The sequence below is a fragment of the Melanerpes formicivorus genome, unplaced genomic scaffold (genome assembly GCF_026170545.1).
Source record: "Melanerpes formicivorus ecotype bairdi unplaced genomic scaffold, bMelFor1.0.p_v2 SCAF_4, whole genome shotgun sequence".
Taxonomy (NCBI): Eukaryota; Metazoa; Chordata; class Aves; order Piciformes; family Picidae; genus Melanerpes; species Melanerpes formicivorus.
Genome location: NW_027142356.1, coordinates 6178386 through 6194335, shown reverse-complemented (window position 1 = coordinate 6194335; position 15950 = coordinate 6178386). Strand labels below are relative to the sequence as shown.

Here is a 15950-nt window from a genome sequence, read left to right as displayed (position 1 = left end):
GCTTCTACCACCTCCCTGGGCAAATCAAATCAAAACAAATCCAGAACCAGTGAAATTTTAATTAGGAAGAGAGCCTTGTGTTTTCACTGAAGTACTGTTACTTCCCTGACTAAACATTGAAATTTGCAGAGCCCTCAGTATCTGTGTACTCAAGCTACTTCCCATGCACTTAAAACAAATATGTTGAAGGATCAGTAGTTATGAATACAAACTTTTTCCTATTACCTCTTCCTTTTCCTCATCCTTTCTAAGCATGGCCACACTTTAGAGGAGGACACAAGCAGTGTGGATTGGATTGGACCCAGTGCCTGGACTGCTAATTTACCTGGGGGAAATGGCAGACAGAGCTCTGGCAGGAGTGTTTGAGGGGTGCCACGTGGGAAGCTGTGTGTATGGAAGACCACAGCTGTCTTGTGGGAGTTGCTAGAGCACCTTCTCTTTTAATCACAGCCCAGAAAGCCAATCAGATCCTGGGCTGCATCAAGAGAAGTGTGGCCAGCAGGACAAGGGAGGTGATTCTCACCCTCTATTCCACTCTGGAGGCCTACAAGAAAGCTGAGGAGGGACTTCTCAGGATATCAGGTAGTGATAGGACTAGGGGGAATGGAGCAAAACTAGAAATGGGTAGGTTCAGATTGGATGTTAGGAAGAAGTTCTTCCCCATGAGGGTGGTGAGACACTGGAACAGGTTGCCCAGGGAGGTGGTAGAAGCCTCATCCCTGGAGGTTTTTAAGGCCAGGCCAGATGTGGCTCTGAGCAACCTGATCTAGTATGAGGTGTCCCTGCCCATGGCAGGGGGGGTGGAACTGTATAATACTTGAGATGCTTTCCAACATTAACAGTTCTATGATTCTGTAATTCTAATATGCATCTGCTTAGGTTTAGGTGGTTGGAGCCTGGTAGGGGTTGGTCTCTTCACATGTGCAGCAAATGACAGGACAAGAAGAAATGTCCTTAAGTTGTGTCAGGGGAAGTTCAGGATACTAGGAACAATTTCTTCCCAGGAAGGATTGTCAGACACTGGAACAGGCTGCCCAGGGATGTGGTAAATGCCTCCATCCCTGGAGGCATTTAAGAGGTTTGGATGTGGTGCTGAGGTATGTGGTTCAGTGGCAGTGATATAGTAGCAGTGCTGGGATTGTGAGTTCTGGGTGAGTGGTTGGACTTGATGGTCTCAAAGGTCTCTTCCAACCTCAACAGTTCCATGGTTCTATGAAGTATTGAGGCAAAGAAGCAGCTATGATCTGAGCCAGCCGTACCTGTTTAGATCCTGGATTTGTGTAGCCCCAAATCCTGTCACTGTGGGTGGCTAACATGAGATGTGGAGGGAAGGATAACAAATAGAGGAGGAGTCCAGCAATTTGTGGCTTGGGGATGTCCTGTATCAGAAGTTGTATCTTTGGTGCTTCGTAGTTCACAGTGGCTTTTTTCTTCCATTAATGTGTCTTGTCCCCCATGGCATCTGCAGCCTCCTGCAGCAGTAGGTTTGACAATTAAACTACAGATCTGTGTGTGTTATGTAGCAATACTGTTTAGAGACTCCATGGTGCCTATGTCCTTGTGTCTATAATCCCATTTCAATACAAATCAACAAACAGGCACACCAACGGAGGATGAGAGGGAGAATAAAAGCTTTAATGGGAGAGTTTTCATGTCAGCCAGAATTTGCATGTCAGTATCAATCTGATTTCATTTTCCTAATATTCTGCCTAAGGCCTCTTTCTCAAACTGTGCATCATTTCTTTCAGTTTTTGTAGAAGTGCGTGATATATATGAGGTTGGCTTCTCACTGCCCTCTGCCAACCTATCTGAGCCCACAACTCCTCCTCCATCAGGAGAGGTGTCACAAGGCAGGACCACAGGTAAAGGAGGTCATGTTGCACTTGCAGCTGACAGTGCTTTGTTAACTGCACCAAATACTTCCAGTTCTCTTCACCTCCCCCCTTTCTGCAACCCTCACTTACTTATCAAAGTAGACAAATGTGCAAACCCATTATCAGAAAATAATTGCTACAGTAACTATCAAATTGAGTCAGCTGATAGCTTTATGTGAAATGCTGTACTGTGAGACACTGATGGTGCAAGTCTGTCTTGATACCTTTCATCTCCTAGTGTACAACACCAGAGTTTGTGTGTCACCCTCCCCTAAAGGCATAACTAAGCTAATTTTGCACTCATGTTGTCCAGCAATTTTGCTCCTGTGGGTATATTTGGCATAACTACATCCTTTGTCACTTGACAGCAGCCTTCAAAGCAGGCAGGTAATCTATCTAGACTGGTTGAGCACTGCACATTTTCTTCCTCAGAAAAACAGTTTGGTGGGAAATAATTGATTAAAATATCATCTGTTCTAGCAAAATGGTGAGACAGTGGAACAGGTTGCCCAGGGAAGTGGTGGAAATCCCATCCCTGGAGATTTTTAAGGCCAGGCTGGACGTGGCTCTGGCAACCTGATCCAGCGTGAGGCCTCCCTGCCCCTGGCAGAGAGGTTGGAACTAGATGATCCTTGGGGTCCCTTCCAACCCTAACAGTTCTGTGAAAATACAAAACACAAGTGTTTGGGTTTCATTTCTGTCCAGTCCATTGGTTTGGGTGGGTGATGGTTTGTGGGCAAAATTTTTTTGTTTGGTTGGTGTGATTTGGTTTGGTTTTTTGCAGTCTTGGAACTTGTTTCTGTCAACTAAGGATATTTTGAGATCAGTAGGAATGTCTTCTCACTCACAACAAACCTGAATGTTCTTCATAATCTGCCCTTTGTGTTGCAGCTGGATATTTAGCACATCAAACTTCTGAGCCATACATTAGACTCCAAAATTGTTCTAGACACCTCTCTGAAGTATCAAGGCATACTGCAGCCCTGCATCTAAACCCATGTGTTACCCTTGTTAGTCTTGAACACAGAGCCATTTCTTCTCCAGTATATAATCACTCACTATCCCTGAATGGTTAGTTGTCACTAGTGATTATAGATCCTATAATGCAAATATCTTCAGACGTGTTTGCAACCATGGCATAGAGGTAACTTGATTTGGTTTCAGAATTCTTGCAGGCTCCTGCCCTCGTGGGATCCCAGTGGCAAAGCACTGCAGAGCACTCCTGCCTGCATTGAGCCCTTGTCAGACAATCACTGATATTAGGAGGAGACATTGATTCCAGCAATAGTTTGTGGCAGTTCATTGTTTCCAGGTATTATGTGTGTAGCACCAGGAAATCTAGACAGGGCACATGCATGTCTGTGGGCTCAGTATTTGCAGTGAGGCAAATTCCTTACCTGATCTTCACTGTCAGCAGGTACCACTGCAGCTGGCTCCTGCAGCCAGCACTGCCTCACCCATGTCATATTCTGACATCAACACACTTACTGACATCAACACGAAGTTATCCAGGCAGCTACACCGGCTCCAGGGCCTCTCCTTAGGTATTTTGTTTTCCTGATGTGCAAAGCTCAGTCTTTCATGTAAGCCTGCCTCATTTCTAGTGCAGAAAGAGCAACCAGCTGAGAGAGGAAGTGATAACACAGTATTGATGTTTATTACAACTATTGAATATTAACTTCTCAATTATTGAACATTAATGTGTCTCAATTAATTTCCCCCACACCTTCTTTGCCGAACAATCTCTCCCTTTCACACCCCGTTAAATCTTCTGTCTCTGTATATTGAACAAGGAAAACAAACCAAACAAAAGCCATGCGGAAGGAAGAAGTAATAGAGGAAGAAATAAAACTAAATTCTAATATTAAATGAGAGTTCTTGAAGCCCTCATTCTTGTATTAACACACAGCTAGACAATATTCGAACTGGTTCACTTTATTTTGGTTTCTTCAAAGCAAGATTGTAATCGAACAAAAAGAATTTGCACCTACCAAAAATGTAGAAATCTTGTTGAAGTGCTTAGTTTCTTTCTACCAGAAGCTTGTGCTCTCCTTGTCTAAAAATAAACATAAATAAGTAATGAAATTGCATGGTGCATTACAAAATTGTATTATGAATTACTGAACTAGTTGCTGAAGGCTTTTTTAACTGAAATTCAACGTCCTCAGATCTCCCGAAGCTCTTACTTAGCGACATCTGATGATGATTTGGAAATAATTGTATCCAACATTAAGCACTTGGGAAGTGAACAGGAATTCCAGCACATTATTATTTCGAGGTCCCTTCCAGCCCCTAACATTCTGTGATTCTTGAACAATTTCCAGGGCTTGCCGTTGAGCCCCTTCACCTACCAAGTGTTCTGCTCATATCCAAAAAGCTGCACTAAATTCAAGAGCCCGTTCTGCTGCCAAGAAAAGCTGCAGGAAAAACTATTGATGAGCCTTTTCTGGTTCCTTCAGGGGTGCAGCCATTTAATTTGCTAATTATTTAAATGGCTAATCAGTGAATATGTTATAATCCTAATTTGTATTACAGCTTCCAACCCTAGGTGTAGATCACATGCAAGCTTTTGCAGGTACATTCACTGTTACTATAATATGCTCTGCCTTTTCACCTTCTTGCCTCTTGTGCATGTGTCAGGCATTAATTTCTCACCTGCAGATGAGCAGGGAGGCAGAAGGCAGTTTTCTGGAGGCATCTGAGTTTTCCTACCCTCATACCTGTTTCCATGGGGCTCTGTCCAGTCTGAGGATGTCATTCCCTTTTCATCTCCATGTATGAAGCTCTGACACAAAGCAATCCCACTGCTGTTCCTGGGACATGCATTTGGACATAGGACAGCTCTAAAAATGCCCTTGTCTGGAGGCTTGTTGTTTGCCTATAACTGCTGGCAGCAGCTGTTCTTCTCCAGGGAAGGAGGAGTAAGACTTGTCTGTTATCCCTGGCTGAAGTCGTTAAGCGTTCCTCTCTTTGGAGGAGCTGAGCTGCTGTCAGTAGTTTTCAGCAAAAATTAATTTTATCCTTGTATTTTTTTTTCCTTTTTATAATTTAATGTTCTAATCATAGTTACAAATTAATTAAAGTCTTATGCCTTTTCTAACCCCTTGAGAACTGCCTTGGAAATACTTTTTGGTAATAACCCACCATCTGAGAGCAAATCATACAGGACATAAGGCTTAAAACACAGAGAGAGTAGCAAAAGTCCATTGTGTGGACACTTTTTGCTGGTTAAGTAAATCTGCCAAGGAGAGTGCCTGGTTTGTACAGCGGTTGGTGATGTGTTCCTGATAGACTCATTTATCCTTTTGTCTTTGAATGTTTAACTGATGCAGACACATTTTCTTTTTCTTAGGAGAGCACTCATCTCAGGTGAAGAATAAAACTCGGCAACTCTTCACACCTCAGCAATAGAACAGTAAGTTTATTGCTCATGTCCTGTACCATTACTGTTTGTTCATTTCAGTAATCCTTGCTAGTCTCAGTATTGTGCCATGTAACTACACAAAAGGGTTAAAAATGCAAACAAAAGCAGCCCTGACTTTGGTGGGCAGCAGCCTTGAGGAGCAATTGCTTGAACAATGCTCAGCTTGAGGACACCATCATGGTCAGAGCCCCAGACAAACTGAGGGGCTGAAAGAGCTGCCACCATGCAGAGGTAGACCTTTGTAGGTATAGTGTTTGGCTTTTAGCTGTTCAGCATTTCCTGCTTGTAAGTCCCTAGGGGAATTTTCTTTGTGTGAGAAGTAAGAGATTTTTAAAGGCAGTTACCTAGGAAAAATAGAACTTGGTACCCAGAAGTATTCTGTTTCATGAAAAATCTCAGTTTGTTCCACATCATGCAAAAGCATGAGGATTCATCAAGATAGTTTATTATGGCTTGAAATCCTTGGTGACTAACATGAAAAACTGGCAGATGTTGGACAGTATTTTTTTGTATGAGAGGGCAGAGACCACCAGAGCACCTCTGAAACCCACTGTTGGGGATGCAGGTGCTGTGTTTTCTTTCATGTATGAAGCTTTCTCAAGCATCACAGTCTCCACTTCCCATGGAGCTGCCTCTCATTTGTGGGGAAATGGAGTCCAGACTTCCACCACCAGGCACTGGCCTATTCTCATTTCTGCCAGGACAGACAAACTGAGCTTTCCTGAGCTAACACTAAGGACAAACTGGAAACCCAGAGGTAGCTCTGTTTGTGCAGATGCAAGACAATGTCTTAGACAATGGATTTACTCCCTCTCATCTATCCCATATTAGATTTACTCAGCTTACTCTTTTGTTCCCAAACGATTTTACCTGGAATAATAACCTTTAGGCACTGTTGTCGTTTCAGATGGGGAGCAGCTTGTTTCATCACAATATGCAGGACCGTCCCACCAAAGTTGGTTTCACAGAAAATGTGGAGCAGCTGAAGCTTTTTAATAGGCAGGACACTTGTGTTAATGACCAGCTCTTGACTTCTAAACCTGAAGTGTTTCCTGGCCCTTCTGGAATGACATGTAATTTTTTGATGGCTTAATAACTGGCATATCACATGTATTTATTATTTTCACATATAGCAAAAGCAAGAAAACTTTGGAGAAGGTTGAAGAGAAGGGGGAAGAAATCAGGTGATGCTTGAATAGTGATTTCTAAAAACGTTTTCTGCACATAGAGGAAGGAATATGTTAGCACACTTCGTTGAACTTATGGTAGATAGAGTTCTCTTAATTGTATGTAGCAAAACACAAGCAGGGCCTGACCCTTGAAACAGTACTGGGCAAACTGCCACTTTGAAAAGGAATTCAGTGATTTCCACGAGACTCCTCACTGTAGCACACACACCTTGCTTGTCATAAATGTTTACAGGATGGGATGGATGCCTGGGTGAAACGCCGACGGGTGTGTTTTATTCTGTGAAAGGAGGAAGATTCCTTGCACTGAGGCTCTTTGAAGTTCTGTAAATTACTGGATATGATCCTTGTAATGTAGCAGGCAACACAGGTTTTTTTCACCTGTTCCTTGGCTAATTGCATTAGGTGTGCTATAAATGTCTCCGGTGTAGCCTGGGGCACACAGCAGGGATCAGCAAGATAAGCAGTTCTGCAGCTGAACAGTCTTCCCTCTGTTCTGAGCAGTACATGGGATTCCTGCAGGTTACTCTGGAAGTTTAAAGAGTGTTTCAAGTGCTAATTATAGACTCTCTTCATTTGTACAGAGCTGGCAATTCAGAAATATCAAGTAGTGCTTCTACCTGCATGTATCCTACTTTTCTAGAACTGTAAATGTTGGGAAAATGATATTACTGTGAGCATCTGCTCAGTCTCAATCCACTGACCCTGGTGGCATGCCAGAGATGTTCTGTGGGTGAATGGAAAGAATGGTGGTGTAAGTGCAGAACCAAGAGCCAGGACAATGATCTAAGTTTTGATACTTATTGATACAATGTTTTGAGGAACCTCTTCCTCCAGTTTCCTTTTCTTAAGTGATAAAGCTTACCTATCAGTACGGGAAGGGATGGAGCAGGTTTGTTAGTTGGTGTTTATACGTGAAACCAGAGCGTTGCTTTCATTGTGCTTGACCATCGCCGTTATTTCTGCATTGATGGGTCAAAGAATCTTCTGTCTTAGTGGCACCAAGGGAAACTCTTGATGAAGCTCTGTAAAAGATGGGGACCCAACAAGCGTCCTCTATGCTGCAGCTGAATTTGCATAGTTGATTCAGGTATTTCTGGATCACTTGGGCTGCTCAGGAGCAGAGGAGTCTTGGCTGCCTACTTTGGAAAGGTCAGGACATCTGAAATACACCAGTTGGCACCAGCAACCATTCAGATTCCTGACTTGCTGATGTTTCCTATGACAAAAAGCAATCATTATGGATTTTCAAGTTGAGTTAAAGAAAAAAAAAAAAAAGTATTTGTAGCATGTTGTGTCACACCAAAAGGGAGTTAGGAAAAAAATCAGAAAGAGAGTGTGAAATAAATATCTGTATTTGTTTAGAAACTACCATGGAGTGTCAAGAAAAAGGATGTTACTGCCTATTAAAAGTTATCCTCTTTATTAAGTGGCTCTCCTTTTTCTTTTTGCAGAAATGCAATTTATTACCCATAACTAATGCAACTGTTGCTCATTACTCTGCCTTCCTGCAGCACAAAGTGAGCTGAACTCTTTATGGTGAGCTTCGAAGCAGAGGTTAGATATTCTGGGGGTGGTGGTGGCAAGGGGAGCATGAGACCCTGCAGAAAGCATGCTGGGGGTGGCAAGTGGAGTACAGAAAACTCCTCCTTGGTACAAGGGCTGATGTGAGAGAGCAGGACTCTCTGGAAATCTTGGTTCTGGAAAAGTAAAAGACTGAAACTGGGAAGATGTTTAGGCTTTTCGTGATAAAGGGCCATGGCAGATGACCAAGCTGTCATCAGAAGGCTGGGAAACACACCTCAGAGCAACTGGCTTGTGTGAGTGTGTGTGGTGCAGAATAGGTGGTTTAGTGGAGAGTAGAAATGAAGAACATGTGATCCTCTTAACCCCTGAGGCAACAGAGCTTGTGGTAATGGGAAACTTATGAATTTCCATCTGTGAGGAGCATCACAAGGCAACTGGTGTTTATATGAAGGAGAGAAGACAGATTTTCTTAAAGGATATCTGTAAAGCAGAGAAAGGATTTGGAAGAATATTGAAGCCTCACTCTTCTGTGATGCTGGAGAGGCTGGAAGCAGCATTAATGGGAAGTGATGAACTGACTGCAGAGACAACTCAGTTATTAAAGAAGTTACATGCAGTGGTTCAGGTAGAAGAAAAAGAAATGAAAAATCAATTTCAGTTGTCTGGCTCAACAGCTCTAGAGTAGCATATGTCTAAAAGATCCACTTGAGTTTTTCTAGTCACTAGGCATGGCCAAAGAAACAAACCCAATAGTACAAATTTGTCCTCCATGTGCAAGATTTATCTATATGAGGGTGCCTAGTGGATCTAATTTGCAAAGTACTTTCCACTAACATTTGATTAAGTCTTCTGTGCACAGTCCCACACAAATTGAGTGTTCTTCAAGCCTGTGTGTCATAATTTGCCACAGAAGGGAATGACATCCACTTCAGTGTTCAGCTCATGAGTTACTGGTTAAACAAGTTTTCAGATCAAGCATAGGATTCTGCTCTACGTTTTACAACCCAAGACTAAAGAACATAACTGGCTGGCAAAAGCTTTCTTTGGGATCTTGTTAGTCACCATCAGGAAAGTCTGTGGGGCTCAGGTTTGCCAGGAGAAAAGTGTGCTCAGCACTGCTCATCTCTTGCTCAACTTGGGAAAGAAGACAAATCGCTCTTCAAGGATAGAAAAGGTTTCCTGAGCTCTTCCCAGAGTCCTAATCCTGGTCAGTGAAAAAACTTCACATTGGGATTTTGGACCCAGTCCAAGAAATACAGGTGGGCACTTAAGTAAACAAACCAAACAAACAAAAAGTGTATTGCCTATTGTCTTCCTAATCTAAGATCCTGCATCAAGCAACTTATTTGACTCACATAAGAGAATAACTACCAGAAAGGGAAAAAAAACCTTTGTCCATTAATTACAGGGAGAAAATCCAGAAATGAGAAAACAGGACAGGGCCTCATGTGAGCTGCTCATGAACAAGTCACTCATTTGTTCATTTTTTTCTGGTTATTATATCATAGGAATCATTCTGGCCCCCAAGGTCTGCAAGCAAGATGATTTACAGGCTGTTTATGAAGGGAGTTTAGATAACAAATACTCTTTGTGCGCCTTCTGTTCAGTGTTGGAAAGCCAAATTGCCCACTGGTGAGGTCTCTGTGAGGGGAAGCAGTGGTACCCTTTGGCTGTTTCACCCTCCAAAACCCCCAAGAGCTTTAATAGTTTCAGAGCAACTGCAGCCCACTGAAGAGGGATGAACCATTTCACCACACACTGGTGCACATAGGTGTGGAGAAAGGCAGAAAGGAATCTAAGTCTTGCTGTCTCAGGGTGCTGAGGGCGTTTGCAGCATCTCTGGGATGCCTTGATTGCCAGCAGCTCTCTGTTGACCCCAAGTTCTCCTTTTTCTGCTGTGCCTTATGGTTTGCAGCCTACCCTTCAATTTTTTGACAAGGCAGCAGTGCAGTGTGCTGCCTATTGAGTTGATGCTGGATTTCTGCAGCACTGGAGCAGTCCCCAGGCCTTGCCCACCAAAGCATCTGCTGGCTCTGTGGCAGCATTCCAGTGAGGCAGGCACTAACAGCACCGTGCCTGTGACAAAGCTCTCTCTTCAGGAAGCTTTATGCATACATCCCAGGGCCTCTCTGGCACCATTAATTATGGCTCCTCAATGTCTTCAAATTAGGATTCTATATCTAATAAAATAAATGAGCTTAAAGATTACTCTATTGATTCCCAATTGAGGCAGCTTTTCAGTTTATGGCCAAGAGCAATCAATAAAACACAGGTTTTAATTAGCCCCAGTGAATGCAGCTGACATCACATGCCAATACGTTCAACGTATTCAGCACAGACAGCTGAAGGATCTCCTCAGCTCCACCGAGTCCATCCTGCACTCTCCCCTGAGCCATGGAAGAGGCTGCACTGGGCCAGGGCCTGAAACCTCTCTGCCTCCTCCAGCATCTTTGTTGCTGAAAGTGCTGGCTGTGCTTGTTGATGTGTCCAGCTATTTGCCTTCATCTTGAGGGCTGGGCTAGATTCACAGATTGCATCCAGTTGGAAGGCATCCTCAGAGGTCATCCTGTTCAACCTCCATGCACTGAATGGGGACACCTCTAACTAGATCAGGATGCCCAGGGCCACATCAAGTCTGATCTTGAATGTCTCCAGGGGCTGGGCCTCAACCACATTCTGTTTCAGTATTTCACCTGTTCCAGTATTTTACCATTCTCATTCTTCATTACATCCAACCTAAATCTACCCTGCTCCAATTTGAAACCATTGTTCTTTGTCCTATTGCTACAAGCACTTCTAAACAGTCCTTCCCTAGCCTTCCTCTAGGTCCCCTTCAGATATTGAAATGCAGCTGTAAGATGACTTTTAAACATTCCTTCCAACCCAAATCTTCCTATAATCTTATCTACCCATGGCTTAGCAGGTAGCCAGGAGAAAGACACCCAAGCGGTCTGCTGGTGGCCAAGGGACAACAAGAAGGTCCTGCTGGGACATGGGGATCCTCTGCCATGGCAGGCAGCTCCAGAGTTGTTCTTCAGGCAGCTTCAAGTAACCCTTCCTCCTGTGGCTGTCACACTGTGGCTGGAACATTGTGCTGAGGCTTCTTCCCTAGAAGGATCTTCTGTAATGTCAGGATATTAAACAACTCCAGTTGCTGCAGAGAGTTGAGTCCATTATTTGAGGTTAGAGCTACTGAAGCACCTCATCAAGGCAGCCCCAGCATGGGCTCTGATGTGCTTCAGCACACCCACTGGTGGCAAAACTCATTCCTTTCACCTACAGCACACAATTGAGCATTTTAATCCACCCCTTTTGGTCCCCACAGGTAGATGTTCCAGAGGCAACAAAAGAAGATGCACTCTGCCCAAGCTATTCAAGTGCAGGGGGTTGCGTCACACCTGTCTCATTCCCTCAGTTTCTACCTCTGACCCTTGTTGTAGGTTAGGGGAAATCAAGAGTTAATTGGCATAACCATAAAGAAAAGTCCTCCAGAGGCTAGAGAGTTCTGGGGGGATGGGCAGCTCATCTCAGGATATCGTCATCTGTTAATTCTATTCCATTTTCCTGTGTATCTCTACATAAGGGAGTGTACAGCCAAAGCTCCCTCTCTGCTCTCCAGTCACGACCCACACAGTTATCTAATGGTTTGTGGGGGAGAGCTTTGCTCTTGGCCTTGGCTGGCAGCGTATTTCCAGCTACCCCACTGAGCCTGTTGAAGCCTGTGGTGGGGGGCAGCCTGGCTGGGGAGGGGAGGTTGTTTGGGTACAACTAGTTTTAGTCCCTTATCTCTTCCAATGGGAATTGTTTAGAATTATCTTTATTTTCCTTTTTACATCCAACTGTGATTTATTTACATTTTACTACTCTACTGCTCAAGATCTGTGAAAAATTTTAAAGGCATAGCCTAAAACTACCACACCCCTTCACTGCCATTGTTCCCAGTGCCATGGGACAGCCTGTGAATGGCCCTTTTCTTCAACACCCACCCTAGGGAATGTGAACCTGTGGCATCTTTGGGGGAAATAAAAGGAGCAGTGCTGCTCTGGCTGGCCACAGACAAAACCCAAGCCTGCCTGTGGGCCAGCATGCCTCACTACCTCACATGGCAGGGTTTCTGCAGCAGAAATGCCACCTTTGGGGCCCACTCTAAACAGTGCAACTACAGAACTCACTCCCACACAAAAACAAAACAAAACCCAACACTGAATAAAACCAGGAGGGAAGACAAGCCTGTGCAGGCAAAGGGCATTCTGCTGGTTTTCATCTATGCTTTGCATGGTGCATTAATTTTAACCAGATGTGGTGCTTTCTGATAGAAAAGCAACTGTGTTATTGTGCTCTTTATTATTATTAAGAACTTTCAGCTTTCTTACTGCATCAGTAGGACACTTCCCTGGTCAGGATTGCTGTTCTTCTAATGAACGTGCCTTATTTGTCTCACTCTTTCCCTCTCCACTCCACTTTTTGTCTGCTTGCTCTTTGGGTAGTAATTGGATGTGTTGAGCTCTCACCACCTCCGCTGCCCCTGGGGCTGAATTTCAGATGATGCTGAACAATTAAAATGCAATGCAATTAAAGGCAGTGTGGAACAGCACAGAATAAGCCAGCAGAAAATCAGCCGTGCGTAATGCTGCGGAGACTGTGTGGCTGTCAGTCTCCAACTCCAGGAGATAATTTGGTTTTTCTAAGAAGCAATAATTGAGCCTTTTGCATGTGCCATGGTTATGAACTAGTCAAAAGCCTGGAGAACCAGCTGGAGTGGATAGTCCCCACAGCTCTCCAGGGGCTTCCAGCTCTACACTTCAAGTCTTTCCTAGCTCCTGTACTTCTACGTTATTCTTTTGACAGCTTTTATGCATATGAGTGCCTTGTCTGACTCTAGCTGGCAAAGTGAGGGAGGAAGGGAGAGAAAGAGCATGCCAAATGAAACCCATGTAGCTGGGGGGAGTTCAGAGCCAGAGCTGAACTCTGCTGCTCTCATCCACCCTGAGAAAAATCCACAGGAGAGAGAAAAATGTCTCTGATCTTCAGGACTCAGATTACAATAAACAGTTTGCTGTGGGTCAGGATGCAACATCAGGTGCCCCACACCAGCCAGCCTGATCACACTCAAATGCTTTCAGTCCTATTTACCTGAACCTCATGCATACCCTTACAAAGGAGACTTAATACCAGGCAGCTCAGCAAAGAGCTGCTACTATCAAAAAAGTTACTGTGGGGCAACATCTCACCCCGGGATTTAGTGGCTTGCCTCAGTGAAGCATAGCAAAGAGCAGCAAGGGATGATTGCAGGCATCTGCAGCCACTCTGCACAGACAATGCTGAGCATCCAGGCTGCTTGGACTTGTAAATCAAATCTGAAAGATGAGACAGACAAAATTCTAACTGCTCCCTGCTTCTTATCCAGAGCTCCTGCTTACAGCAAGGGGGCAAAAAGGTGGGACTGGGTGCAAAAGCATCTCCAGGGAGCAAACCCTATGTGACTACTAGGGCAGCTCATCTGTCCTGGACTTGCTTCCCATGCCCTTCTCAGGTCCCTCCCTCACATCCCAAAATCTACAGGCCTTCATTACAGACATGGATAACAATTACATAATCCCATTGCACTACAGTGATTTATTCTCTGAAGCTCAACACTCTGCATGAGGAGCTTGGTGTGGACCTCTGGGAGATGGAGATAAAATGGGACCTGGATATGACCAGGCCATATTTTCATATTGATTAAGTTGATGATACAAGGATGATCAGAGGGCTGGAGCACCTCTCCTGTGAGGGCCGGCTGAGAGAGTTTGGGCTATTCAGTCTGGAGAAAAGAAGGCTCTGAGGAGACCTTATTGTTGCCTTCCAGTATCTGAAGGAGGCCTATAAGAAAGCTGGGGAGGGACTTTTTAAGGTGTCAGGTAATGATAGGACTAGAGAGAATGGAGCAAAACTAGAAATGGGTAGATTCAGAATGGATGTTAGGAAGAAGTTCTTCCCCATGAGGGTGATGAGACACTGGCACAGGTTGCCCAGGGAGGTGGTTGAAGCCTCATCCCTGGAGGTTTTGAAGGCCAGGCTGGATGTGGCTGTGAGCAACCTTATGTAGTGTGAGGTGTCCCTGCCCAAGGCAGTGGGGCTGGAACTGGATGATCCTTGAGGTGCCTTCCAACCCTAACAATTCTATGATTCTATTCTTGTGCCATACTGTGCTTGGCCAAGTAGGAGCTCACCCCACGGGAGAGCAGGCACCAAGGCATATGTGTCCTTCATCACCCCAATTATCTCCTGCAGGTGCCATCACTAGAGAAATTGGCCCCATGCACCACCCACCTTCCCCTCTCTCAGAGGGATGCTGGGAGCTCATCCCACAGGAGAGCAGACACCGAGGCGCCAGGAGATGTTTGCTGGAGGTCTGCAGGGTATTTGAGGCAGTCGCTGATCCCTGGCACACCAAACAGGTGTGTCTCGCTGAATGACTATGGTAGGTAATAGGGAAAATGTGTTGTTAACTTATAGCTGTGTCCCTTCTCTTTTGAAGGGGTGACGGTTTCAGCCGCTCCTTCGGGCGGTCTGCTTTTGCCCTCTTCTGAAAACTCGCGGTGTTGCAAGGGGGAAGGCAGCCGCGTCCCTCCGGGCTGCACTTGCTGCCCTCGCACGGCCATGAAAACGGCCAGCTAGGGAGACGAGCTCTTCGTCACCGGCACCGCCTGGCCTTCTCTGCACAGCCACCATCGAGCTCTGCACCTACAGTGCAGAAATACAGTTAAAAGTTGTGTTTTAAACTCGGCAGTGAGGTTTGGAGCTTGACTCTTTGTTCGCTCTGCCCAGCCTCAAAAGCAGTACAACATAGCATCATAGAATTGTCAGGGTTGGAAGGGACCTCAAGGATCATCCAGTTCCAACCCCACTGCCATGGGCAGGGATACCTCATACTACATCAAGTTGCTCAGAGCCACATCCAGCCTGGCCCTCAAAAGCTCCAGGGATGAGGCTTCAACCACCTCCCTGAGCAACCTGTGTCAGTGTCTCATCACCCTTGTGGGGAAGAACTTCTTCCTAACATCCATTCTGAATCTACCCATTTCTAGTTTTGCTCCATTCTCTCTAGTCCTGTTGTTACCTGACACCTTAAAAAGTCCCTCCCCAGCTTTCTTGTAGGCACCCTTCCGGTACTGGAAGGCCACAATTAGGTCTCCTCAAAGCCTTCTCTTCTCCAGACTGAATAGCCCTAGCTCTCTCAGTCTGTCTCCATAGGAGAGGAGCTCTAGCCCTCTGATCATTTTTGTGACTCTTCTCTGGACACATTCCAGCATGTCCGAATCTGTCTTGTACTAGGGGCTCCAGAGCTGGATGCAGTTCAGGTAGGGTCTCACCAGAGTGGAGTAGAGGGGGAGAAGCACTTCCCTCACCTGCTGCCTACCCTTCTCTTGATACAGACCAGGATGTGATTGGCTTTCTGGCCTGCAAGTGTACACCGATCTGGAATGATGCTTGCCACCTTCAAATGCTTTCTCAAAGCTCATTGTTGGTTTTTAAACCTCTTTTTAAATGCATTTAGCAGTTCTTTGCAACTGCTGGCCTGAAGCAGTAGCATGTGCCGGAGCATGACATGGCAAAGGAGATGTTTCCTTCTCCTAGGTGCAGTGATATGGAAGGAGCTGCAGAAGTGGGAACTGAGCAGGAAGGATGGGGTTCAGTCTGCTGCTTCAAGCAGTGTCCTGGGAGCAAAGATAAGTTGTGGCTTTGATGAACAAATAGTGTAAATGTGCCGACTCTCTAGAATAGCCTTACAAAACTTCAATAAAACCATCTTTCTGTGCCAATGATTGTGCCCTTGGTGGGTTATGTGCCAGGTACTTGTTTGGAGGATACAGAAACTTGCAACTCTGTCATTTCTAGATTGGAAATGCAGCCTTGCTTTTCTCTGGGAAGCTTTCCTCACCACTGGCCCTCATG

The 15950-nt window shown here is 45.0% G+C and overlaps 1 protein-coding gene across 2 annotated transcripts in view; it reads left to right on the top strand.

Moving 5' to 3' along the window:
* The window catches only part of EMCN (endomucin), a 67534-nt gene extending 59624 nt beyond the window's left edge, over nucleotides 1–7910 (top strand). For both annotated transcript variants that reach the window (XM_068136819.1, XM_068136818.1), the window contains exons 11-12: nucleotides 5227–5289; nucleotides 6206–7910. In XM_068136819.1, the coding sequence (XP_067992920.1) occupies nucleotides 5227–5285 (59 nt within the window). In that variant the 3' untranslated portion in view covers nucleotides 5286–5289; nucleotides 6206–7910. The remainder of the gene's footprint in view (nucleotides 1–5226; nucleotides 5290–6205) is intronic.
* Nucleotides 7911–15950: the final 8040 nt, after the last annotated feature.